The following is a 26,945-nucleotide window of genomic DNA, read 5'->3' as shown; positions in this document are numbered from 1 at the left end:
AAACAAGTCACAAAAGAAAATGAGTGCAAGAGGATCAAGTTTCCCGAGTTGGAAAGTGTTACTGAAGTGAATTAAAAAAAGCCCATATAACTAATATCCAAAAATCCCACTTGGCAGATCACTGTTCCTGCCTAACTGGCAAGTTCATTTAGCACAGCAGCTGGGATTCTCAATCTTTCGGGCTTCCAATGGCTGGCTTGAAAGAATTAATAACAGGCATAATCTAGTTCATACACGTTTGCAAGGCGAGGCTAGTGGCGTGATCCCAGAGATGTAGACACATGAAGAGGACTACACTGTAATCACGTTGAAACTTATAGTCCAAATTATGTTTTCAATGCAGACAAAAAGGGACTATTTTTCAACTATCTGAAAAGATTTTTGCTTTTAAAGGCAAGAAATGTCATGGTGGGAAGTTATGTAAAGAGACTGACAGTCCCTTTCTGTAGCAATGAAATTGGAAAAGGGAAATTGGTTCCTCTAATAACAGGGAAAGCAAAGAGTACAAGTTGTTTTAAAAATGTTTGGATATTTCTATGAAAGTACACCTTTTTATTTGTTGCCCAGTGTGTGGCACAGCCTGCCAACAAGTCACATCTTCAGAGATATGCAAGTTGCATTCTTCCCAGCAAATTGCACACAAGTCATCTGCAGCCTACTGATGTGTGTATCATACGATGTGTAAGCAAAACTTTTTTTTTTCCTAGGAGTTGGAAGGAAGCGGCCGTGCCCTTAATTAAGGTACAGCCCCAGCATTTGCCTGGTGTGAAAATGGGAAACCACGGAAAACCATCTTCAGGGCTGCCGATAGTGGGATTCGAACCTACTATCTCCCGAATGCAAGCTCACAGCCGTGCGCCTCTACGCACACGGCCAACTCGCCCGGTAAGCAAAACTACAGGAAAAAGCTTGTTCAAAAGGAGTTGGCCTCTCTTCATGCAATAACGAGGAAGATCTTGGAAGTGATGCATTTTGTAAAATCTGCTAGGGATTTAGTAACTGAAAACATAAGAAATGGTTTCAATAAAGCTGATTTTAGCACTCTTGTTGCCGATGACAGAGTGCTTCCACACGAAAATGTAGTGGAAGTACAGTAAAACCTCGTTAATTCGAAGTCCTTGGGACTCAAAAATCGGACTTCGAATTACGTGATTTCGAATTAACCGCCAATTCGCAATTCAGAAGTACCAACCCTTGCCGCGTTACGAAATATTCTAAGGCCCGTTACTGCATGCAGTTAACCTTGATTCACAGTTTATACCCTTCAAATGCCATGAAAAAAGAACTATTTCCAAAATGTATCCAAAAAGGTGCATTTACAGTATTCAAATAATGCACTTGCATATCTCACCGGCAAATATAACCTCACACAATGAAAAAAGCACGATTCAAAGACGAGGAGAAATCTATGCTGGCTCCCATATGCAAGTGCTTTATTCATTGGAGTACTATACTGTATGCATTTTAGATGCCTTGTATTTACACAGAAAGTACCCGATGCCCTTAAAATCAAACTTTCCTATGACTATCCTTGTACGATTTCCCGCCATGGCACTTTTCTCGTACTTCAGAAATGTAAACACTTGCCGCGTCACAAAGTATTCTAAGACCCATTAATACATGCAATCACCTCGATTCACAGTTTAAACCTTTCCAATGCCATAGAAAATCTATTTCCGAAATGTATCCAACAAGGTGCATTTACAATGTTCAAATAATGCACTTGGATAAATCACTGACAAACATAACCTCACGCAACGAAAGAAAAAAATCACACAATTCAAAGACGAGGATAAATTATGCTGGTTCCCATGTGCAAATGCATTATTTTTTGGATATCTGTACTGTTTGCATTTTTAGATGCTTTGTACTGGGATGGAAAGTGCCCGACACCCTTAAAACGTAGCTTATCGAACTTTTCTATGACGAGGGGATAAAGTTTCTCGCTTCCATGTGCATTTCAATTGCAACGCACTACAATGACCCCCATCCCCGACCTTTGTACGATTTCTCCGGCTGGCACTTTCTCCTTCAAAACCATAAGACCGTTTGGGCTCGCATTAAAATAAAGCAATGCAGTTTCATCGGCAATTACAGTATTGTTCGATGCCTACGAATTTATTATATGAGCCACGCTTTTTCGTCAACTGTCGGCATCGCCAGCGTTCGCGCATTCTGTTTTCCAGCACACTGCCTGTTGCGTGATATTACGGCATTCCTGAAAAGGTTGAATACAAAAGAATTCCGATTTCATTCAACTTGGCAATCATGAAGCGCACTGTAGACCCACCGAAGTGAGTGTAAGTGCGGAAAGCTACCCCTCCACTTTCCGGAACACGCGTTCTATTATGATGCGGATAAATTCAAGTTGAAGTTACTCTGTAACATATTATTGTTTTAAAATGTAAAGGCAGTTTCGAATTAAAAGTCTGAATTTCGGTAATGGGGCCGACATTGGTACTTCGAATTACGAATTATCCGTATTTCGAATTAAACAATTTAAATAACATGCAAAACTGTATCTCATGTTTCCGGGAACGAGAGCTTCTTCGAATTACGTGGGATTTTGAATTAACCGATTTCGAATTATCGAGGTTCTACTGTAGACGATTGGCATGAGATTGTGGGGAAGGCAGGCAAGATAACATTTGCCGACTTCAGAGAATGTGATGTGTCGTAGTTTGTCAGTCTATAATGAAGGATGAAACCCAGGATCACCATATGTCCGAGAAGCTCAAAGATCAACACTGTCAAATGCCACAGAAGCAATCGATGCTGTTCAGTTATGTGTGTTGAGCTTTGTTGTTGATAAAGATGGATTCAGTCATATACAAGATGGGAGTACATGTGCAATCCAGTTTGGATAGACATTTCAGTCTGTAGTGAAGTTAAATCTATGGAAACTACTAGCATAAACACTAAATAAATTTTAGACTCTGTTTTTTTTCTGTAATATGTTTTCCAGACATGATATGCAAAATTTTTGGTCCCCTTAAAAAGTCCCAATGAGATTCCACTGTATTACAAACGGTTTGTAAAATGAAACTAACTACATATTAAAACCTGAGGAAGTTTTTAAAACTTTACGCATGTACCATCAGGATCTATACATTTAGCAGTAGATTCTTAAAATTAAGTTTCTAAAAAGATTGATACATATATTCACACAGTACATATACCTGAATAGTACTCCAGAGTTGGAGTCCACCGATTGCCGTTAACCATACTAAGAGCAAGCACAAGAGCAGCAGCTGCCAACTTTGAGTCTGACACACCCACAAAACTGTAGTCCATGAGTGAGAGCTCAAGAATATACCGAGCTAGTGTTAGATCTGGCATAGATACCTTGCCACACTGAAACAAAACATTCACAACTTCAAACGTATCCTTTCACTTCTAAAAATCACTGAATAATTTTACTTAAAAACAGTCAAAAGATTTAAGATCAAAAATTTCTTTAAAAAGTTTGCCCACTGCTTTTCACACAAGAAAAATATTTGGCATCGAAGATTTAGAGGCTTAGCAACACAAATGTAGAATTTGAAATGTACTGAAAGATTTATATACTAAGTACATCTTTATTATAGAGACAGGCCTTTTAGCCTTGTTAGCAATCCTCTGTAAATGCACTATGCACCACCACAATCATTCATATATAACTACAGAGTATCCAGGGTTAAGAGAAGACTACAGGTCTTAAGGGCTTTAATTCTATTGGTATTTCACCATTTAGTTCTAAACGTATATAAGAATTCTAACGAAGTCCTATCAATGCGTATTATTTTTGATTTAAAAAAACATGGGTTGTGCCACGTGATTCTGAAGAATCGTAATCATTTTGATATCTTTCAGATTATCCTTTTAAATATTACGCATGCGGTTCACTATATGGAACAACTGACCATGCTTGTGAGATCACGCCACAATTCAGCGTGAAGTGGCGGAAGTGTGTACAGTAGCCAACACGTGATATAACTCAACATGCGAATTATAACTGGTGAGATCAGTGTGCCAAGTTTTCCATTTTGTGTGTCACACTAATTACTGTAGAACAATAATATATAAATATATGTATTGATTAGGCGGAAGCTTCAAAACTTAATATTCGTGAATATAATCAATACGGAAATGAAACTTATAGATCATGATACTGGTATGCCTATCGTAAGCTGTATTTAGTCTCAAGCCATTTCGTTCTTTGATGCGTGTACTTCGATTTGATAATGTGCACACTCATTAAGAATAATGTGATACGTTAGCAGCTATTAGGGAATAGTATGCAAGCTTCCTGAACAACTGTATTATTCGCATAGAGAAGTAGTCACAGACGAAATGCTCGTACGATTTAGAGGGCTCTGGGGTTTCGTGCAGTATATGTTAAACCGAAAAATATGGCACAAAATATACCCCCTGTGACAGCAAATCATATTACATATCTAATTTTGAGCTGTATTGTGGAATTCAGGAAAAAGGTCCTTTTGTGACGTCCAATAAACTATTTCACATTGTAAAAATGATTGTTTCGATACAAAATTCGAACCGAAACGTTACCACTGACAACTAGTACTGCAGTTATGATTTGGCAACGTATCTTCATGAAAATGGCCCCACATTCACACTTTCCCCCAAAATATTTAAGTGACATTTTGAAGGAGCCGCACTCCATGCGGCGCGCATCCATCAGTGTAATTTCTAATGGCATGCCCACCGGAGAGTTAGATGTGTTGCAACAAGTTGTTTAGAAATCTGGGGTACAGCTGGGAAGTGTATGCTGAAGATGGTAATTCATCAATGTGTATGAACGTGCCGCATTGCTATTTGTGAATTGGCAGCTCGGCAACCAATTTGAAAGCTCTGATATCAAACATGGTTGCGTAGACCAAGAGACTCTTGATATTGCAGTTGGAGTGTTGCTTACAGTGGACTTTTGTGGACAAGACAGCCACACGGAGCAACTTTATACATATATACATACATACCGTATGTACGCGAATAATCCCTGCATATTGTTCGAAAAAAATTGAGGCACGAAATTGGGTTGCGGGTTTTTATTTGCGTGAATGTTGGCAACATGCTCCTGGATCACCTAATTTTCTATATTGGGTGTGTAACAGCAGATTGAAGAAAACTACACCCACGTCATATTTAAACGGAAAACAAATATGACTTAATTTAAAACTGCCTTTACATTTTAAAAATAGCACTTTACACAGTAATTTAAATTCAAAATTTCTTCATGTCATGATAGAATGAGTCTTCTGGAACGTGCAGGGGAAGGTTTCTGCACTTTCACTTTGGTGTGTTGACAGTTTGTTTCATAGCTGCTAAGTTCGAGTGAAATCGAAATTCATTTGTATTCAGCGCTTTAAGAAACGCCACAGTATAACGTAATAAGCAGTGTGCAAAGAAGCAAAATCCACCAGCACTGGCAATTCTCTTTGGCGATGCCGACAGTTGGCGAAAAAGTGTGGCTCATAATAAATTTGTACGCAAGGAACAATATAGTCAATGTCAATAAAACTGCACTGGTTTTATGACTGGCCCAAACGGACTTTTTAAAAGGAGGTGGGGTCACTGTATTGTGTTGCATTGCAGACAGAAGTGAAAGACTTAGCCCCTCGTCATAGGAAAGTTTTTTTTTTGCTAGTTGTTTTAAGTCGCATCGACACAGATAGGTCATACGGCGATGATGGGACAGGAAAGGGCTAGGAGTGGGAAGGAAGCGGCCGTGGCCTTAATTAAGGTACAGCCCCAGCATTTGCCTGGTGTGAAAATGGGAAACCACGAAAAACCATTTTCAGGGCTGCAAACAGTGGGGTTCGAACCTACTGTCTCCCGAATACTGGATACTGGCCGCACTTAAGCGACCGCAGCTATCGAGCTTGGTATAGGAAAGTTTGACAAGTCACAAGGTTTTAAGGGCGTCGGGTACTTTCCGTGCAAATACAAGGCTTCTAAAAATGCATAGAGTACAGTAATCCAATGAATGCAGTAGTTGCACAGGGGAGCCAGCATAGACTTCTCGTCTTTGATTTTTTTCCTTTCGTTGCATGAGGTTGGATACATTTTGAAAATAAGTTATTTTGCTTTGAATTTGAAAGTTGCAAACTGTGAATCAGTGTTAACTGCATGCAGTAACTGATCTCAATATTTTTTGACGCGGAAAGGGTTTGCATTTCTGAAGTACGCGTTGGAGAGGTTAATTCAAAATCACGTAATTCAAAGTCTGACTTTGAATTAACGAGGTTTTACCCTATCGCAAAACTAACATCGTAGTTCGCTGGCGTGTCTGTTTCAACTGTTTACACTGCACGAAGAAGAATTATCCACCACCAGTCATGTCCGCGTAAAGTAAAGAGAACCTGTGAAAAGTATTCTAGAAGTGGAGTGTAACGAATTTGTAAGTATATTAGGTGAGGATTCTAGTGGTGCAAGAGACAACAAATCTTTTGATCTAAAGGGAACTGAGCCTACTGCATGTTCAGATTAATGAAATGCCTAGGCCTACTTGATAATTTTCATGGCAAATATGTTTTAAAGCAGTGATAATTTATTTCTCAAATATATTCAGGCAAAGCAGCAATATCCGTAAATTTAGATGTTCGTATTTGAGTAAAGATCACGTGGACCTTGCGGAGTAATACGAAATGTTTATGCCCATGTTACTCTTTCAATGGAAGGAATTATAGTTCATTTAACTTTTTCAAAACAAGTCTTCCTAAAATTAGGGTATGGGGATTATTCGGTGGCAGGGATTATTCACGTAAATACGGTATATATAATTTGTGCGCATATGCAATGAGTGTATTATTATTACTGTTCATGACCAATGGGGTTGCTGTTGAAGACCGACCATTACAAAGTCTTTGCCGTACAAGTTCTTTATGGTTGCATTATTGTGCGTAGTGCTCTATAGCTGCAATCTGGAGATAATGTGTTTAGCACAGAACAGACTATTGCTAGAAAAAATTGAAGGCCAAATGTTCAGCACTAGGTCGTTCTTTGATTGATTTGACATGGCAGTAGTCTTGCATTTAGTTCATAGAAGGTATTCTTTTAAATGGTGAAGTAGTTTGAATAACACAGTGTAGCGAGGCGACTGGGTTTGTTTTAACACAGTTATAAGCCGGGATAAATAGATTAAACGGTTATGATGCTATTGTAACGTAAGGTTCAAAATAGACAGTCGTCTTATGCGTAGAAAATCATCAATTTGAAGTGTGGTCTTCAGAACTATGTACAGTTGTGGTAGCTTGTTGATGTTTGTGGATGTTGATATTGGTCTCATGTGATTATTGTTGGCGTTTGATTGGTTTTCTTGTTTCGAGAGTAAATTGTAGTAGTGAAACCGATAGTAAATCTGTTATTGGTGCAGTAAGAAAAAACCTGGCATGCTACCCAAATTCATTTTGGGTTAGATAGTAGCAAGTAAGGTAATGAAGTAAGTTCGGAATCTTGTCAGCGTGATGACAGTCTCCTTGGGAAGAGTAAGTCATCCATGCTCTGTAAATCTTTCACAGGTGGCGCCCATTGTATTTATATTTGGTCATTTATATTCTATTCTAGTTACCTTTTATCCATTTTGTGCTTCAATGTTACAGCATTCTAGGCTTTAGGAGAAAGACAAGGAATAATCAAAAAGCACTACAGAAACAAAGCAGTATCAGGGCCAAACAAAATGCTTACTTAATTATACAAAAGTACAGGAATGTGCGTCGTTCAATTGCCTATATGGATAAGACATTCACACTTCTCGCACAGCACCATAAGGATGCAGTGAATTCACTGCAGGGCCTGTTAAAACCTGTTTGAAAAGGAAACGATTATCACCCATGCCAGTGGGGAAGACTATTTAGTACCAAATGCCTATGTAAGATTTAAATCTGGCCAGAAAACAGGGGATTATCACAATGACATGAATTTCACAAATGACGAAAAATGACTCGGGGAGAGATTAATACCTAACTTACTACCAAATACTGTCCTTGTAGACAATGCTCCTTAACACAGCAAGCAGCTAACTCGTGCTCTTCCATCAAACTCTACGAGGACAGAAATGACATCCTGATTAATAGAAATGGGAATTCCTTTCCACGACATGCTGAAACGCCAGATATATTCATGAATCAGAATGAACAAACCAGTCTAGTGCACTTATAAAACAGACAGGGCCGATTGCAAAAACAATTACTAGTTTTAAGCCTTAGACAATGGGTACCTAAACAACGTATAAATCGAGCATAATCCTCCCGTTGCATAAACAATGCTCGGCCGGTGTTTAACTTAGACATTGTTTAAAGTTTCAATATTGGTTTGAAAATGGAGATAGAAGTATCATTCATGCAACTCTGATTGTTGCAATCAATGAAATTCGTCGGTGTGCGCGCCGAACGCCAGCCAGCTGTTTGCCTTGCTATTACTCAAATATGGCTAAGCATAAGCATGATTTGCCCACAGATAATATCACTTTTGGTCGAAATAAAATCGCACGTTAACGGCATTACAGCGAGACGCCACCGTACAAGGAAGTGCATCTTTGATTATAATGTTACGGTGAGTGTAATTTACTCTAAAATAGCTTCGATGAAGGGAAGATGAAACAAGCGTAAGGTGTAACCGAATGCGTTGTATGGGCCATATAGATGTAGCTTGCATTCTAGAGAGCGAAGATTCAAAATGCATCATTGGCAGCCCTGAATATCGTTTTCCGTAGTTTCCTTATTTTTGCACCAGGCAAATACTGTGGCAGTTATTATGGCCACGGCTCTTCCCGAGTCCTCCTCCTTAAACAATAATCGCTTGCCTTTTCCCATCTCAGAGTTGCTGAAAACTTATCTGAATTACCGCAACGATTATATATCTATCCGTACCGTACCTGAGAAGCAAAATGACTTATGTCCATTTTGTTAATTTTACAGTATAAGCTAAAAACTAAAACTGTCTGCACATTTATGCCAATTGCTCGTTATATAAATGCAGTAGAATTGTAAATATGTTACATATATTTACTCTGCATATCATTTTCTTGGAAAAACTGTGAAAATGGACATAAGCATTTTTACTTCTTAAATCCTTAATAAACTTCTGGATGCTGTAAAAGTTAATATGTAAATAACTGTGCGTAATGTCAATTTATACCTGTTCTGTAGTTAAACGAACAAGAAAACGTAATATACCACACACAAAACATAATTATCACAACTTTTTATTACACATCAATTTTGTCACTGAAGTTCCGTATAAGGTAATGAAATGAAATGTTCAAGAGAATTTCAATTTATATCCTTAGAAGTATCACTCATCGGTAGGATATTTGACTTCTCCATGAGAGAGGTCACTGTAAAATGCACTGTGCTGCCTTGGATTCCACTGGGTTAACGTTTGCAGGTCTATGTATTATGCTGAACTAATGGGTTTAGGTCCTCTTCGTATGGTCCGAATTTCCATTTGTAACTGGGGAGCATTTCTACGATGTCTTCTGATATAAATATAAAAACGAGTGTCATCGACAGATGTTTTGTAGGCAATAATTACAGGTGTGTCAGCTGAAATTTTAAGCCATACAACTTTTGAGATTAGTAACATTTCACCAATAGTGAATTTCCTGCGATTCGTGAAAGGAGATCCAGGTGTTTCAGTTAAAGATATGAAATTTTTGAAATCGCTGTACTGCATTTCATGCACTACTAGCGGCTTCTCTACATGGCATGCTCTAATGAACTGAGCCCAATCACGTGGTACAGCTATCTCAGAGTTGGTGAATTTTGACTTTTTTCCTTCCAATGGTTGAATGAATACTGTCCACTTCCATGTGTTGCAGCCTTTCCAGTGTGTAGTTTTGTCATCTTCTCTCTGTAGAACTACCCATTTCTGTACGAGTTCTCTGTCTATTTTTTTGGAACTTCCTTCGCCAAGGTTCCTATCATCTGACATTTCTGGTCCCAAGAACTAGACTTCTTCCAAAAGGTGTATTTTCCCGTTCCTCTTCAGTTTATTTCTTGGTACATTTCATTCTACAATTTGTACCGTTTCAATTGCCCTGAATACGGTGAAACGATGGGGTAGAATCGTAATTTTTGCCGTGAATTGCGATAAATGTCACAAATCACGCAGCAGAAAAATGTGTTACAAGAAGATATAGACATATGGAATTAAATAGGCCGTGAATATGTTGGAAAGGAATACAGACATGTCAAATCAAATAGGCCATGATCGGGAAGTAAAAATGCATAACTTTAAAAATGTTAAAACCAGCAAAGTGAACAATCGAACATTACATTGGAGATATCAAGACGAACATATACGAGTGAATCAACATGCAAAGGAGCTTGTTTTAGAAAGAAGATTTCTTGAAAAATGGAAGGATTGCGTAGTAATATAAAAACATTACGCTAATTTTCGTATATATAACATTTAGTAAGTCATAAGTAAAAGCAGAAGGAAGAGAATAGTTGTCTGTAGTCTGGAATTGAATCGTAAATTAACAAGGAATACTTAGAGCAGGGATTAGATATAGCTAATTTGAAGTATATTTTCGTCAAAGAAGGAGATATATAAAGCATTCTTTAACTCATTCGATCTGAAATATTGTCGCCTACGGTGTTATAATAAACCGAGTATAATAAAAATAAGATTCAAGAGGATATAATAGTAAATAGAAGCATGAAACTAATGATATCTTTACATATGTTTCTGACGCATGTACACGACGGCATCATGAGAAGCAACTAAACTGAGAATGGGGTTGACATCTGATGGAGACCAACCAGCTGATTCTCCGAACACGAGACCGGTAACCACAACCCGGACATGACGCAGCCATAACCTGGAGATGACGTCACAGAAGAGAACGAGATGATTCCCATCCCAGTCCAGTAATGCGGGCAAAATAAGCTAAGTTCCATGAAATAAATTTGTAGATTATCCATATTTAACCTAATATGTAGTTAGTTGATATATGTGTTATTATGAAAGTGAAGTCGACATATGTATCTTCGAGACAATATCAACGTATAGTGTCTTCGCGAAAGAATTCATGGTATTCTTGTAATAATGGATTAAGGTAGTCCTCAATGAAATAAGTAAACAGTCATATGTAGGGAGATGATATTCACTAGTGATGAGCTTTGATAATTCTTCGACTTATTTCCAAAAGAAATATACTATGATTAATGTGATCCTATATAGTTGAAATGTGAAATGGAAACGGATTGACTTGCAGGATATGGAGATTAGATTCAACACCAACATAACATCAAATGTAAGTAAATATATGCCAGATATGTTCATTCTTTGACAAGACAAGTGTATCTTGTATAAGAATGGTAATTAGAGACACATAAAGCGTCAATGTGTCAATATATCAAATTTTTTGAGTTACGCATTGCCCAGGAAAGGAATAATTGATATTTATGTGTGTGGTAGAAAACAGATATGACAGAATTATGAGGTTAGAATTGTGAGTATTATGATTGAGATATATTTTTTGATACAATTGTGTGGAGATATGGTATATACGATGAAATATGACGCAAGATATTTATTTGAGGTTGATTGATAGTAATTACACGACACAATCTAGGTTATAGTTGTCGTGATAGCAATGTGAATTATGGAGTGACGTATAACATGGGTTGAATGTGATGCACATATGATTGTATTTGCTTATTGAACTTACAGGGTAATAACGGCGTATGGTCATCAAAAGATCATTTCAAAATAATTGATATTATGGTATTTTCATTCGCATGTTGCATAATACTTTGATTGATTTAAGTCGAAACAATAGATTTTTAGAGAAAGTGTCTTCATAATTTTATGATACCGCTATTAACGAATTAAGAAATGTCATCTACGGTATCCCTTGAATTTTCGCGACCAGGTGATAGAATTTAAGCAAGCATTTGACCTTGATAGATATATGACCTATTTTCGAAAATGACTAGGCTATATTAGAGAACTCCTACATATTTTCCAGGAAATATTTTGGATTTTTATCCAGTATATATACAATTTTTGTTTATTTGTTGATATATTTTAAAATATGTAGCCATTGGAAGCTATGATAATGGAACTTTACTTATTCTGCCCACGTTATGAGGTTGGAAGTGGAAAGCATGAGAGATATGATTGAAAGTTATAATAATGAAGAAACATTTCAGACATTCACAATATTTACCATTCACTATGGTCACATTTTTCTTTAATATGTGAATAATTAATTTTCAAACTAGAATTTTCTTTATTTTTCCAAATGAGATCATGAAGTTTGCAATTGAATATTTAAACAATTTATTAATTCATCCTGAGTTACTAGATGGTTATAAATAAAGCTAGTATTTAAGATTTTTAATAATTATTATTAATTATATTTTAGTAGATTAATTTTAAGATGATTTCTTGGAGGATAATGGTTGACTGAACTTGAAAGTTGATTATAATTACATCAAAGAGCAGATGGATACGCACACGTACTAAATAAGAGGCGCAATTTCCCAGTCGAGTCCACGTAAAAAAATATTTTTTTAAATTTTAGAATCTTAATACTTGAGATATATTGTGCAGCTAGAAAGAGACTTTCTTGAACCCTGGCGTGTAATTATAAATGAGAGAGTAGGAAACCATTTGCCATAAGAAAAATTGTTTTTCATCTGAATGCTAGAACGTTTCAAGAAAATTTATTACCAACAGTGGGGATTGAAAGGAGATTAACACCCCAGTCAAAAGCATGTCGGCGCAAGATGATGTCAGGCTAGAGAAGAAGAGAGTAGCTGCAGATACATTAATGTGGCAAGAAAGATATTCCCTCAACGTACAGTCACAATTTGTCACCCAACGTGGCACAATTAGCATTATTGTCACAAATTACATGGAGGCTTACGTGTGCATGCTGGGACTTCCTCCCCTCCCTTAACTGATTTATAAGGTGTCCCCAATCAACCTGCATCTTTTAGCACTATTTCTTTTCCAACTTGAGAGGTCTTGGATCATTTTTCTCCCACGGTATACTACTCCTCTTAATTTTCCGTTAGTTGCAAGTAACTCACATGCCTCTATTGAGTTATTTTGACATCCAGAAGGTAAAAGAAACTTTATGATAATAATAATAATAATAATAATAATAATAATAATAATAATAATAATAATAATAATTACAATTGGCATAATGTTGTGGGTGCAAAAAATCAAACTGACTGTCTACGGAAAGCCCACTACTTTCACTGCCTTCAGTTTGTAATTTGGGTCCAAGTCAGAAGTCTGTTGCAATATCATCTTGCAATTCTTCCATATGCTCTTCATCCACAGGTTTCTCATGTGAACGCTTGCCTTCCAGTGTCTCTTCACCTGAGAATATTATTTTTACGTTAGCAATATACGATATCTTTAGTGGAAGTTTAGGAGTTAAGTTTAATGTTGATAAATAGCACTAAAACAGTAATAACGATGATTAAGATGTTACTAAGAATTAATTTTAATCAGTTGAATTTAGTACTATGTATTACTTCATTCTATACATCGAAGTTGATGATTAGGGTGTAATTCCACAAAGCATAGTCAGTAACATAATGTAGGCTAATGCGGAATTCAGCGAGAAAAATATATTCACCTCTCATTTCACGTGCTTGCTGCAGAGCAACTTAAGATACCATCTTCCCTCTTAAAAAACTATTCATTTTTTTGTATGTTCAAATTATGAAGACTTACATAACTTTAAACTTCTTGAGGCTTACAAGATTTCACTGTTTTCATTCTAATTTGCATGCGACAATGCAGGTCTTCTATATTCCCACAACACAGGAAACTGTAATAATGTTCACAATAATAACCACTCTTCATTATCGTACTCGAATAATGTAGGCATAAGGCGAATGTCTATTGACACTTCCTTCCCACGGAGAAATCACTTAGAAGAAAAAAAAGCGGATGTCCCATAAGGGATCTCGCAGGACTAAAGTTCTCTGTAAAACGTGGATGTCTCACATGCGCCCATTCCATCCTAAAAGCACTCTGGACTACCGCCTTTATGCTACACTCTAAATGAACAGGGAATGACAACAGGACAACCACCTTATTCTACAGAAGAGGTGGATTATACCGAACACAAATGGCCGTAACTTAGAAAGACCAAAAAATGGACATACGCCCTTTTCCCTCTCAGGTACGGATATATAAAAACCACATACAACCTACGTTTTAGTTTTCACTATTGTGTGTGCTTACTTTGATCTCTCCCGGTTGATGTATGTGGCAACCCTCCGACGATTGAGACAAGTAATTCCGACATCTATGTAGCCTAAGTGACCTGTAATTCCATAGAAATTACCCCATGTATAATAAAATACATCTGTTGCCGAGAATTGTATTCAGGTTGACAGTTACTGGACAGTCCCTTTGTGAGTCAAGAAACAAGTCTCTTGAAAAGAAAATCTTATTTAAAGATCTACCTTCCTGTACATTTCAAACAAATTGCTGTGATTTCACAGAGGGCGACCCACAGATAGGCCGCTGGACTAATCCCCCAATATTCACTCGTCTCATTTGAGTTTAACCCTTTAAGACCTGACTTTTTTCTAGATACCTAAAAAACTTTGTATGTTCCAAGGTACTAGTATCGGTGTCAAAAACATACAAATAAAACAATTTGCCTAAAAAATTGATTTATTTAATATTTACAGCTTGTCCATTCCAGTGGACAAATGGTCTCAAGAGTGCAAATCATTCCTTATGGACGTTCTTAAAAGAAATTCCCACTTTAATAAAACACAAGTGCACATTACATTTTTCACACTAAATGTGAGTTTTCTTCACACATCCAAGCATCTTACACCCAGATGCTTCCTTTTTGTCATCAAACTCAGGAAAATGATTACTTAGATCACAGCATATTTCTGATGCAGGGCGAATTTCTGTTCTCATTCTACTGACTGCTGGTTGTTTATCGCTCATTGATCTACCCTTTTTCCTGTTACAGTAAAACAACCTCGTTAATTCGAAGTCGTTGGGACTCAAAAATCGGACTTCGAATTAGTGATTTCGAATTAACCGCCAATTCGCAATTCAGAAGTACCAACCCTTGCCGCGTTACGAAATATTTTAAGGCCCGTTACTGCATGCAGTTAACCTTGATTCACAGTTTATACCTTTCAAATGCCATGAAAAAAGAACTGTTTCCAAAATGTATCCAAAAAGGTGCATTTACAGTATTCAAATAATGCACTTGCATATCTCACTGGCAAATATAACCTCACGCAACGAAAGACAGAAAAAAAAAAAAGCACGATTCAGAGACGAGGAGAAATCTATGCTGGCTCCAATGTGCAAGTGCTTTATTCATTAGATTACTATACTGTATGCATTTTAGATGCCTTGTATTTACACAGAAAGTACCCGATGCCCTTAAAATCGAACTTTCCTATGACTCTGTTCTTGTACGATTTCCCACCATAGCACATCTCTCGTACTACAGAAATGTAAACACTTGCCGCGTCACAAAGTATTCTAAGACCCATTAATACATGCAATCACCTCGATTCACAGTTTAAACCTTTCCAATGCCATGGAAAAACTATTTCCAAAATGTATCCAACAAGGTGCATTTACAATGTTCAAATAATGCACTTGGATAAATCACTGACAAACATAACCTCACGCAACGAAAGAAAAAAAAAAAAAAAATCACACAATTCAAAGACGAGGATGAATTATGCTGGTTCCTCTGTGCAAATGCATTATTTTTTGGATATCTGTACTGTTTGCATTTTCAGATGCTTTGTACTGGCATGGAAAGTGCCCGACGCCCTTAAAAAATTGTAGCTTATCGAACTTTCTTATGACGAGGGGATAAAGTTTCTCGCTTCCATGTGCATTGCAATTGCAACACACTACAATGACCCCCGTCCCCCACCCTTGTACGATTCCCCGGCTGGCACTTTCTCATTTAAAACCATAAGACCGTTTGGGCTCGCATTAAAATAAAGCAATGCAGTTGCATCGGCAATTACAGTATTGTTCGGTGCCTACGAATTTATTATATGAACCACGCTTTTTCGTCAACTGTCGGCATCGCCAGCGTTCGCGCATTCTGTTTTCCCGCACACTGCCTGTTGCGTGATATCACGGCGTTCCTTTAAAAGGTTGAATGCAAAAGAATTCAGATTTCATTCAACTTGGCAATCATGAAACACACTGTAGACCCACTGAAGTGAGTGTAAGTGCGGAAAGCTACCCCTCCACGTTCCGGAACACGCGTGCTATTATGACGCGGATAAATTTCGAGTTCAAATTGCCCTTGCAAGTGATAAAAATCATTGTTATCCGTATTGAAGATACTGAATGTAGGATGCTAAAAGGTTTGTTTTATCACCTATTCAATACATATAAATTTTATAAATTAGGAATTTATTATTGATCCCACTTGAGACATGTTTCGTCCTTCATTGAGGGCATCATCAGTCAAATTATTACCTTAAGGCAAAAAATCAGGTACCTGGTTAGTAGTTGACATGCACAAATTAATACATATTATCAATACACATACAAAAATTAAGTATGGGAAATAGTTGTACAAAAGTGATGGTTGAACATATAGGTTTATAGATGAGAAGTTAGCACCAATGCGTAAAATTAAAATAGTAGAGTTCGGCAGTGGTGCTCTGGAGAACAGTTGACGCAATTATAGGAAAATATAAAGTTTAAAGATATTTACATTATAACAATTAAGGGAGAAAAGATGTAGTGTTCGGCGTCAATGTTTGTAACCAAAAATAATGTCAAAGGTTGGTAACTATACAGTATTTACATTGTTCAATTGAACAGTTGAGATAAAGTTTTAAAAATATTTACATTATAACATTCAGCGTAAATGACGATGTAAAGCAGTGGAATAAGGAGAAAAGGTCATATATTTCTGTGAAACAACCTGAGATTGTTCGTCGTTATAACCATGCAATGGGTGGTGTGGACAAGTTAGATATGCTAATTAGTTTTTTTTTAAATTACAAACATTTACAAGTGTGGATGAGGTAACTACGGAAATGATAAAAGCAGCAGGACCAATACAGCTACAGTGGCTGTATAGATTTAGAATAATCTGGAGGAAGAAAGATCCCAGAAGAGTTCGGAAAGGGTGTAATTATCCTGATATTCAAAAAAGGTGATGAAAAGGAATGTAATAACTACAGAGGGATCACCTTTATTGCTTATGTAGCTAAGATATTTGAGAGAGTATTGGAAGGAAGAAGGATAAATGGAAGAACAGTATGATTTTAGGAAAGACAGATCAACGTTTGACCTGATCTTTACATTAAGACATATGATGGCGAAAAGATGGGGAGTTTGGATAAGACATAGTGATGACATTTATTGACACTGAGAAGGCTTATGACAGTGTGCCCAGACAATTGTATGGGACACATTAAGGAAAAAGCAAGTTAATGAAGTGGAAGTGCAAACGATAAAAGCGAAGTATAAAAATTGTGTTAGTAGTATGAAGACTAGTATAGGAAAAACAAAATGGTTTAAAGTTGAAACTGGTCTCCGACAGGGAAGTATACTATCCCCCATGCTGTTCATCATAGTCCTGGATGACATTCATAAGAACATTAATCAGAGATTGGGGAGACAGGCAACAAAAGCCATGTTTGCAGATGATATAGTGATATGGGGCGAGGATGAAACGGAAGTGCAAAAAACAAGTAGATGTATGGAATCAAGAGATAGAAAAATTTGGGATGAAAGTAAGCACAGAGAAAAGTAAAACAAGTGATGGCAAGGGGAAGGAAGGAAGGGGAAAGATCAAACTGAATGGTAAAATTATGGAAGTGGTTAAAAGTTTCAAGTACCTGGGAAGTGTGATCACAGATGATTGAAAGACTACCGAGGAAATTGGAGAAAGAATGCAACCAGCAAACAGCTTCTACCAGAGTGTAAGGAGTATCTTGTGGAACCAAAATGTCCAGAAGAAATGTAAGAAAGTATTATATTCAACCTATTATGAACCCTTACTAACCTCTGCAGCTGGATCGTGGACTACAACAAAACGAGAGGAGAGTAGAATACAGGCAGCGGAGGTGAAATTTCTGAGAGGTATTGAGGGCAAGACCAGAAAGGATAGAATTAGAAATGAAGAGATAAGGAAAAGGACAGGAATCTTGAAACTTCAAGACAGGATAGAAACAACAAAGCTGAAGTGGTATGGGCATATGATGAGAATGGGAGAAGAGTGTGCCAAAAAAGCTTTTACAGAGAAGTTAACAGGAAAGACTACAAAGAAGACCCTGAAAAAGGTGGACAGATTCAGTGTGGGAGTGCATAGAGAAGAGGGGAGAAAAACCAGAAGATGTAATTAAAAAAGGGGAAAAGTGGTGGAGAGACACGCAGCGATGGAGGTCCTTGATTCACAACCCGACCTGGGAAGCTGGAAACGGGCATTGAAGATAATGATGACCAATTCCTTGAGATTGTTGTATAAAGCTTCAAACACCTCAGATACAATAACTGAAATTGCTTGTTTTGATACTCTAGATAAATAGATATACTGTATAAGTGAAACATCACCAGTTGCTAGGAATCTTTTAGGTTATAGCCTATCTATTAAAAAAAAAAAAAAGCCTGCCATTAGTGGTCAGCTTTCCAATAATCTGTATCATTACTTGCAATTTCAGACCCAATTACTGTCAACAAGAACTGAAAGTCATGTGGGTGCATACTCAAGAGAATTTTGGAAGCCTGCTGCATCATGAATTAAAGGTTTTGACATAAGTGTTCTTTGCAAACTTAATTCTACTCACCTTTCCAGTATTTATCTTTGCCACACTTCGCACCTACACTTTTATCTAATTGTACTCAATAAAATAATGAAAGCTACAGCTGTAAGTATTTTCTTCTTCCTGACCCTATCAACTGCAACCTCACAAACAGCTATTTTGGTGAGGATACATCAGTGAAAAAGTTTGTTAACAAAAGTTTATTAACATGTTTAGACATGTTTTCATTAACATTGTTTATTAACTTTGGGTTGGACTAACTCTTATGTGTGGAAATATTGGTGAAACATCCATAGTCTTATCAAGCGATTAACATACTATGTTATGTGCTATTCTGTGTATGTAATTATTGTAAGGATCCGAGATTCTTCTTAACACTAAGGCCACAATTTACAGGAAGATTGTATGTTTCACATGGCTTTGCTTGTAAAATATCATTAGTTCACAGTCTCCTGTGTATGCTCGCATCACTTGTCGCCTTCTACCACATCGCTTTTCTCCTGCGCATGCGAGTGTTCACTATTTGCATGAACTGTAGAAGCAATTATTTTGAAAGTTAATTTAGTCTCAGTGCCTATGCTGAAAAAAATAATATTGGAATAATATAATATTCCTTACAAACTTTGGTATCATTCCATCCCTAAGCAGGAGGGGGAAAGAGTCAGCGATTACTTGATTTGTGTTCTGTGAAGTAATTTGAATTTTACTGATTACTAATTGAAAAGGTACTTAGCATGTGAAATATTTCTCAGGCAACTGTAATTCAGCCCAATTACTTTTATTTTAAACTTTTCCCAACAGTGCTTTATTTTATACGCCTACTATGCTTTGTTGTTTACCTACATTGTTCTTGCAGGTACATCCTTAGTTTGCAGCCCATTCCTCTCTTAAGCTCAAGTCATTTACAAATGAGCATTTTCAACATGTATTCTCTTTCTTTTGGTTGTCAAGTGATTGAATTACAGTACCTCCATTTTTACCCACAGCAAAACAAAGAGAGCTACAGTATCATTTAGCACCTTTATCACGTCCCTTGTTTGTATAAGTACACAGCACCCTCTGGTAGTATATGTTTTAATTGTTTCCTAGCAGAATACAATGTAGTATGTTTAACATAGTAGAGCCATATGAGGAGAGTGCCTTTCAAAGTCATTTTTGAAACAAAGTGGCAGTTAGCACTTTTTTGCTTTCAACAGTTCTAATATCCTTCAAATGAACATTTAGTAACAAATACTAACCCGTGCGTATCTGCGAAGAAACCGGTACGACAATGGAATACCCAGATTGAAGTCAAGGGATTTCACAATGTTCCTCTCCATGCTGATCAGCTCAGGCTGAGTATAAGCTCCATCACAAATAAACAGAAAATCATCAACAAGGGGTGGAATTTGTTCCTGAAACATTCAGAGTCCAATATCATTATATAACATATTTAATAATTAAACAAGAAGAAAACTGGGGCCCATATTCACCAACGTAAGATTTCCAAAACTATGATAATGTTTATCTCAAATAACTCACTTTTGTATTCACCACAGAATTTATCATCTTGGTTTACCAAAACTAAGTTTTCGTTTCAATTTGAATTTGAACCTTAAATTTTTCACACTGATGCACGGAAAACGAAATACTAAGTGCTGTCGCCACTATCAAAATGTAAAGTTTTGATTCCATTCAAGGTTTGCAAATCTATCAAATTATGTACAATATTGAGCAGAAACTAAGAAAGAAGCCTAATATGACTTTCCAAGCGAGTAAATTGCTATTGAAGTTGGCAGCAGAAAGCATTAACATCACAGAGAAAACAGATTATGGTTTACAAGTTGTATATTTCACCCAAAAAATAAGACAGTATTCCACCATGCTTCATTAAAAAATTATCCCGTCATGTACCGTACAAGATATAACCTATAATCGAGAATTCATCCCTGGCCTACCTATGTGTTGGGAATTCCAGGTTAAGATCGATTATGGATAACACTGACAGTTTTTTGCAATAACAAAGTTTGATTGTAATCCACCTGTTCAATACATTATAATGTCACATTTAAAATATCTCCATTAATTAAGTTATTTGTGGGACATGTTTCGCTACCTTACAGAGCATCATCAGCCAAATCTGAATCTCGAAGAATGGTTATGTTCATAAACAACGACTTAAGAAATATTCAACCACTTTTTCACAAACTTAAACTTACTCTACTAGAATATCATAAAATACATACACAATCTTTGGTGATATGCCTTAATAACTTGGGCTTAGCAGGAGAGATACATTAAAATTGTGATGGAACGAGTTGTTCTAAAATACTTAAAACAAGTAGCATGTCTAACATCTTAGAAAGATGTGAAATTCAATCTTAAGAACTAAATTTGAAAATTTCTTTGCAATGAGATCTGGTAAAAAAGTTTTATATCCCTTAAGGATAAGAGTCTATAAAGATTCAAAAATCTCGCCGATTTGATAATTGACCTTGTGACAGGATAATACTGGTCGCCATGAAATTTAAATGTTTAAATGCCTGTTGTCATTTGACCTCGGCGAGAGCTGTTGAATAAATACGCTCTTGTTGACGTCAGGGGCCATACGTTGAAATAATAGATTTTATAAGGTATGATTGAAAGGGACGTAAATCGACGATCGTGGTTAAAAGTTAAGTAGTTTATCTTGTATGTAACAAGAAAAGGAATCTAGTAAGTAATCGGAAGTTGTGTTGCTAGTTAATTGTGTGCTTCTTGAACTTTACTTACCCCTCCAACTGCTGCTTATTATTATCATTATTATTATTAAATGAAAAGTGCACAATGTGCAAAAACAATTTTTGTACAGATGGTCAATTATGCTAATGCTATTAGTATAGAGGTTGTCCTCATTTTGCATATTGTGCAGTATCTTTCACAATGATCGTGGCACAGGTTACATATACAGTGTTCGTTCGGCTGGTGGAAGTTTTTGGTTTGGCAGAATTTGTGGTGAAATCCCTGAGTGGCGTAACGTGCGATTACGTGCCGTAGCTCGTAATTTGCTTGCTTCCACTCTTCCGTCATTATGGCGTCCGTGGAGTAGAAGTCTTAACAAATAGCGTTTCATTTCTCGTTTAAGGTTCGGCGTGCATTCTCGTAGGGCTTGGTGTTGGGTAGACAAAAGTGTGTTTTGATATCGTCAATGAAGTAGTCCTCTTTGGTTAGAACATGTTAACCTTGAAGGGGCTGACTTTCCAATGCCTAGAATTCTCTTGAGATATTGGGCCTTGACTTTTTCTATTGTCATGAGTTTGCTATTGGTGATATGGCTGTCCTGAACAGTAGCATTGCTGTACCCAATGATATTCGTTGAGGTTGTTGAATGTTGTAGATTGCTTTTATTGCTGCGGCTGCTCTTTCTTGGACGTGGATATTGTAGGATGTTAGAGTATTTTGGAGGGCGACTCCAAGGTACTTGAATTTTGGCACTACTTCTAGAGGTTTGTTGTGTAGGGTTATCGTATTTTTAGGTGCATATTTTCCTCCTTTCCTAAAGGTCATTTGTTTAGTTTTGTTGTGGTTTATTTGCAAACTGTTTCTTTCTGTTGAGGACCTCTTGGAGTTCTTCTATGTTTTCTGAGCCTATTGCCATATCATCTCCGTAAAGTATAAACAATGTTGAGGTATCTATGATTACTTCTGTGATGTCTGCTGTCATGATGAATAAAATTGGGCTAATTGGGTCACCTTGTACGACTCCGTTTGTTGGGTTATGTTTTTGGATAGGGTTATGTTGTCTGATATTTGGACAGTTATATTTGAGGATATTCGAGATTATGATTGCTATCGGATGTGTAGCCCCTATTAGGTAATCGAGTTTCCGGATGAGTTGCTCTATCAACAAGGTCAAAAGCCTTACAATAGTCTATGAAGACTACAAAATATTTCTTTCCTGGATGCCTCAATGTACCTTAGACTTGTTCCATTACGTGTTTTACGGCATGTCGAGTGCTTCTTCCCTTTCAGAAGCCGAATTGATTTTCTGGTATCTGGGAGTCTATTTCTTCTGCAAGCCTGACTGTTAAAATTTTCATGAAGATTTTGAATGATGTATTTTTGAGGGCTATACCTCGATATGAGTCAGGATTGTCAGTTTCTCCTTTCTTAAACATCATTTTCATTGTTGACAATCTATATTGCCCTGGGATTCCCCAGTGTGCATGCATATGTTAAATATTTCTACGCAGTAGTCTAGCATGACAGGTAGAGTCTTTCAGGTGTTAACTAAGGTTGTGTGGCGACTGCTTGCTGTTTCGTGTCTACTCATTGTGTTGTATGAGTGAGGTGGTAGGAGTTGAGGGGAGGGAGTAGGGGTAGGAGGAGAACTGTTAGGTGTAGTTTAGGAAGGGGAATGTGTAGTAAAGGCGCAGGGAGGGGTTGTGTTCTTTAACCTTCCATGATTATTATTTGTTTTGGGGATGTAAGTTTTAGCAAAACTACTTTTTTCTAGATTAAGTGTTTGTAAAAGTTTAGGTAATTGTTCGAGTAAAGGATTTCTTATTTCAATTTCATGATTTAAATTTTTTTCCTTATTCAAATGCTGGTCTAAATGGATATAGATATTTTCTAAATCTGTCATTAATTTTTCCTTTTCTATCTTTTTGATAATTTTTAGGTCTTTTTCTATAGTTGTAAAATGGTGGCCTGATTCTCTCATGTGAGCATTCATCGCCGTTTGTTGTGTTTTGCAGCATTAACGTGTTCTAAGTATCGTCTGAGAAAGCTACAGCCAGTTAGGCCAACATATGCATATTTACACTCTACGCATGTCAGTCTATAGATGCCAGAATTTAGATAAGGGTTATTGTTAGAATTTATACTATTGTGGTTGAAAAAAATGTTTCTGTTTGTATTTTGTATCTTGACTGCTATATTAACTTCTCATTTCTTAATAGGACTAGTCATTTGAAAAATAGCTGGATTAGTGAATGTTAATGTTGAGATTTTAGACTTAGTTTTTCGGGAGTAAGATCAGTTGCTAACTTTTGTTTTACTTTATTGATAGTCCGATTGATCATATTTTTGTATCCATTAATTGAGGGCAGATCTTTTATAAATTTGAGCTCCTTTCTTAAGTTACTATCTGAGAGGGGAATTTTAAAGGCTCTATAATCAAACTGAAAAAAGCCGCCTGTATGTGATTTTGGATGGAGTGAATCTTTTTTTTTATCGTTAAAGGAGCGTATGATGGTTTTCTAAATATTTGAAATTTGAACCTATCTCCTATTCGTGTTACATTAATATCCAGGAAGTTTATTGCGTTGTTGGTTTCGTCTTCTTTCGTAAATTAGATATTTGGGTTAATATTATTTAAGAAATTTAGGATTATTTCACTATCATTTATTTTACTATTATGACAAAGGTGTCGTCTACATAGGAAGAAAACAAAAACAGAAGAATTCTTTTCAAATAAAACCTATACTGTAGTAAACCAAGATCCCATAAATAGGATTCAACGGAATCTAAAAATTATCCTAAAGAATACAACATTTTTATTTAATGAACAAGAACACCAAAAAATTATAAGTATGAATCCGAAGTTACCAATGGCTAGAGGATTACCCAAATTACATAAATCCATGTCCTATAATTAACAGTAGAAATAGTCTAATGTATAAAACATCTAAAACATCCTCAAAAGACATTACAAGTTTAATAACAAATCGACAGTCAAAAATTCAATAAAATTCTGTAATAAACTAAGTAAACTTACATCAACAACATAGAGTGGTTTCATTTGATGTAACCAACATGTATCCGAATATACCGGTTAAAGAAACTGTCAATATAATCAAACAATCTCCTTACACAGTAAATCAAGTAAATGTGAAATAGAAGAATTCATTAACTTATATTGAAATTTACTTTAAACAACAATTATTTCACATTTAATAAAAAGATTTATCTTGGCAATGGGAGACCCCACGTCGGGCATACTGGCAGACATATATATGGACCATTTGGAGCAAAACAAAATAAAAACAAACATAAAAGGACTTTGTCTTGGGATCGGTATGTAGACGACACCTGTCACAATAGATAGTGAAAAAAGAAAGATATTGAAAAAATCCTATATTTCATAAATAATATTGACCGAAACGTCCCAGGAATTAATCTGGGAGGAGTCCATGTGGCTTTTGTCATCACATGGCTCTGGGTAAATGGGAGTGAAACATGTCGTTGCTTGTCATCTGCAACTGTACCAAATTGGGTTCAGCAAGAGAACCCAACTTAGCCTCTTTCACTCCAACTCCAGCATGTACCCACAAGAGGTGTCCCTGTTAAACTGAGCAACCCAGTGGAAGGTTGGGTAACCAATCCCAGCGGGAAACTGGGTCGGTGAGCCGATCAGTGCTGGTGGCTTCAAGGCTTACAACCTTGATAGTTAAAATCCTGTCACCTTTTAGGTAACCACCATTACGACTCTCGTAATACTTGAAACATAGAGACAAAGAATATTCAGAAATGTACCCCAGGTGGTAAACAATCCACTCCCACACAGTCTGGGGCAAGCAGGTCATCAGATTCTGGGGAACCTGCACCTTCATGCTTCCCACTTCTATCTTTCTGTTAAATGACAACCAAAGAGAAACACTGAGTACTTTGCTACAATAAACATTAATTCCCTACTGAAGGTAGGTAAGCTCAAACAAACGCTTGACGTGCTGGAAAAGTACAAGGTTATGATAGCAGCACTACAAGAGACTGTTTACCGACGAGGATACAATAGAGTCCGGAGTGTACAGAATCTACAAGGGGAAACCTGGTGAAAGAGTTATCAAGACACTTCCACAATTTGGTACTGGGTTTGCGGTACACCACAAGATGGTTGAACATATTTTAGATTTCACTTCACCTAACGGAAGGACTTCCTCGTTATCCTTCAGGCCTTGTAATAGAGCATACACAATCGTAAATTTCCACTCACCCATGAATGATACAAACTGTTTAAACCTGGAAAATGTAGAACAATGCTGGGCCACCTTAGAAAAAACTCTAGATAAGATCCCTTCCCACCACTCCATCACTCATGGGAGACTTCAATGCACAAGTCGGTAAGGAGTGGAAGTACCGGAAGATAGTAGGCCATTATCCAGCCCATAAGAGAACAAACAGAAATGGAGAACGTCTCATTGAACTCTGTGACAAGTACAACTTAGTCCTGAAATCAACAGCCTTCAAACGTCTACCTAGAAAGGCCAAAACCTGGAAGAGTCCAAATCCTATGCTTGGTGAATTCCAGTTAGACCATGTTGCTATAGCACGGCAACATCATATGGACATACAGAACGTCAAGGTATTACGAGGAGCCAACACATAGATTCTGATCACTACCTTTCACTTATCAAGATTAATATGCAACCCTTTAGAAAAACACCAACTCTCCACAGTAGTCATAAGATACCCAGGTTCAACACTCTGCGACTGCGCGATGATTGTGATTTTCAGGATACCCTCAGGAAGAATACAGAGAAAGAAGGATGGCTTACCTTACAAAAGGCCTTGCTGGATGCCGCTCAAGAAACTATCCCTGCCTCATCAACCAAAGGCAAACAGCCATGGTGGAGTTCAAAGTGTGATGAAGTTATAAAAGAAAGGCGTAAAGCCTGGACTAGGTGGAACCAACATAAAATTGAAGCCAATTATGAAGCCTTCCTCGTGCAAAGAAAAGCTACAGCTAACACCATCCGCAGTGCCAAGAGAGATTACCTCAGGAGCCTAATGCGACAGGCTGAAAATAATTTTCGGGGAAACAACTCAAGAGACCTTAAGGACTTAAGAAGCTAACGACCCAGTACACAGCTCATACCCTCATCCTCCACGGGCCAGATGGAAAACTTCAACTGAACAATAAAGACTGCACCAAAACTCTTGCAGATTATTTCCAGAAGCTACTAAATGCAGAGGAACCTAAAGAAAAGCTTATTTTCCATGAGCCTTCACACAGGAACCCTGATTCTCAGCCACCTACAAGAGAAGAAATAAAGGACATCGTCGCTGGTCTCAAGAACAACAAGGCTTCAGGTGAAGACTGCATAGTTGCCAAGATGTGGAAACATGCAGACGACCAGTCTTTGCAGAGCATCCATCAAATCATAAAGGACATATGGACAACAGAGTCCCCACCCGAAGGATGGACGTCTGCCGTGATTCATC

The 26,945-nt window shown here is 37.1% G+C and overlaps 1 protein-coding gene across 3 annotated transcripts in view; it reads right to left on the bottom strand.

Moving 5' to 3' along the window:
* CycB3 (cyclin B3) overlaps positions 1–26,945 on the bottom strand; it is a 177,440-nt gene that overhangs the window by 53,331 nt on the left and 97,164 nt on the right. For all 3 annotated transcript variants that reach the window (XM_067136461.2, XM_067136463.2, XM_067136462.2), the window contains exons 6-7: positions 20,003–20,158; positions 3,180–3,354 (exon numbers count right to left, since the gene is read on the bottom strand). In XM_067136461.2, coding sequence (XP_066992562.1) covers positions 3,180–3,354; positions 20,003–20,158 — 331 coding nt within the window. The remainder of the gene's footprint in view (positions 1–3,179; positions 3,355–20,002; positions 20,159–26,945) is intronic.

Source organism: Anabrus simplex, chromosome 1, assembly GCF_040414725.1.
Source record: "Anabrus simplex isolate iqAnaSimp1 chromosome 1, ASM4041472v1, whole genome shotgun sequence".
Lineage (NCBI taxonomy): Eukaryota > Metazoa > Arthropoda > Insecta > Orthoptera > Tettigoniidae > Anabrus > Anabrus simplex.
Note: the sequence above shows the minus strand (reverse complement) of the source record. Positions and strands in the feature narration are given on the sequence as shown.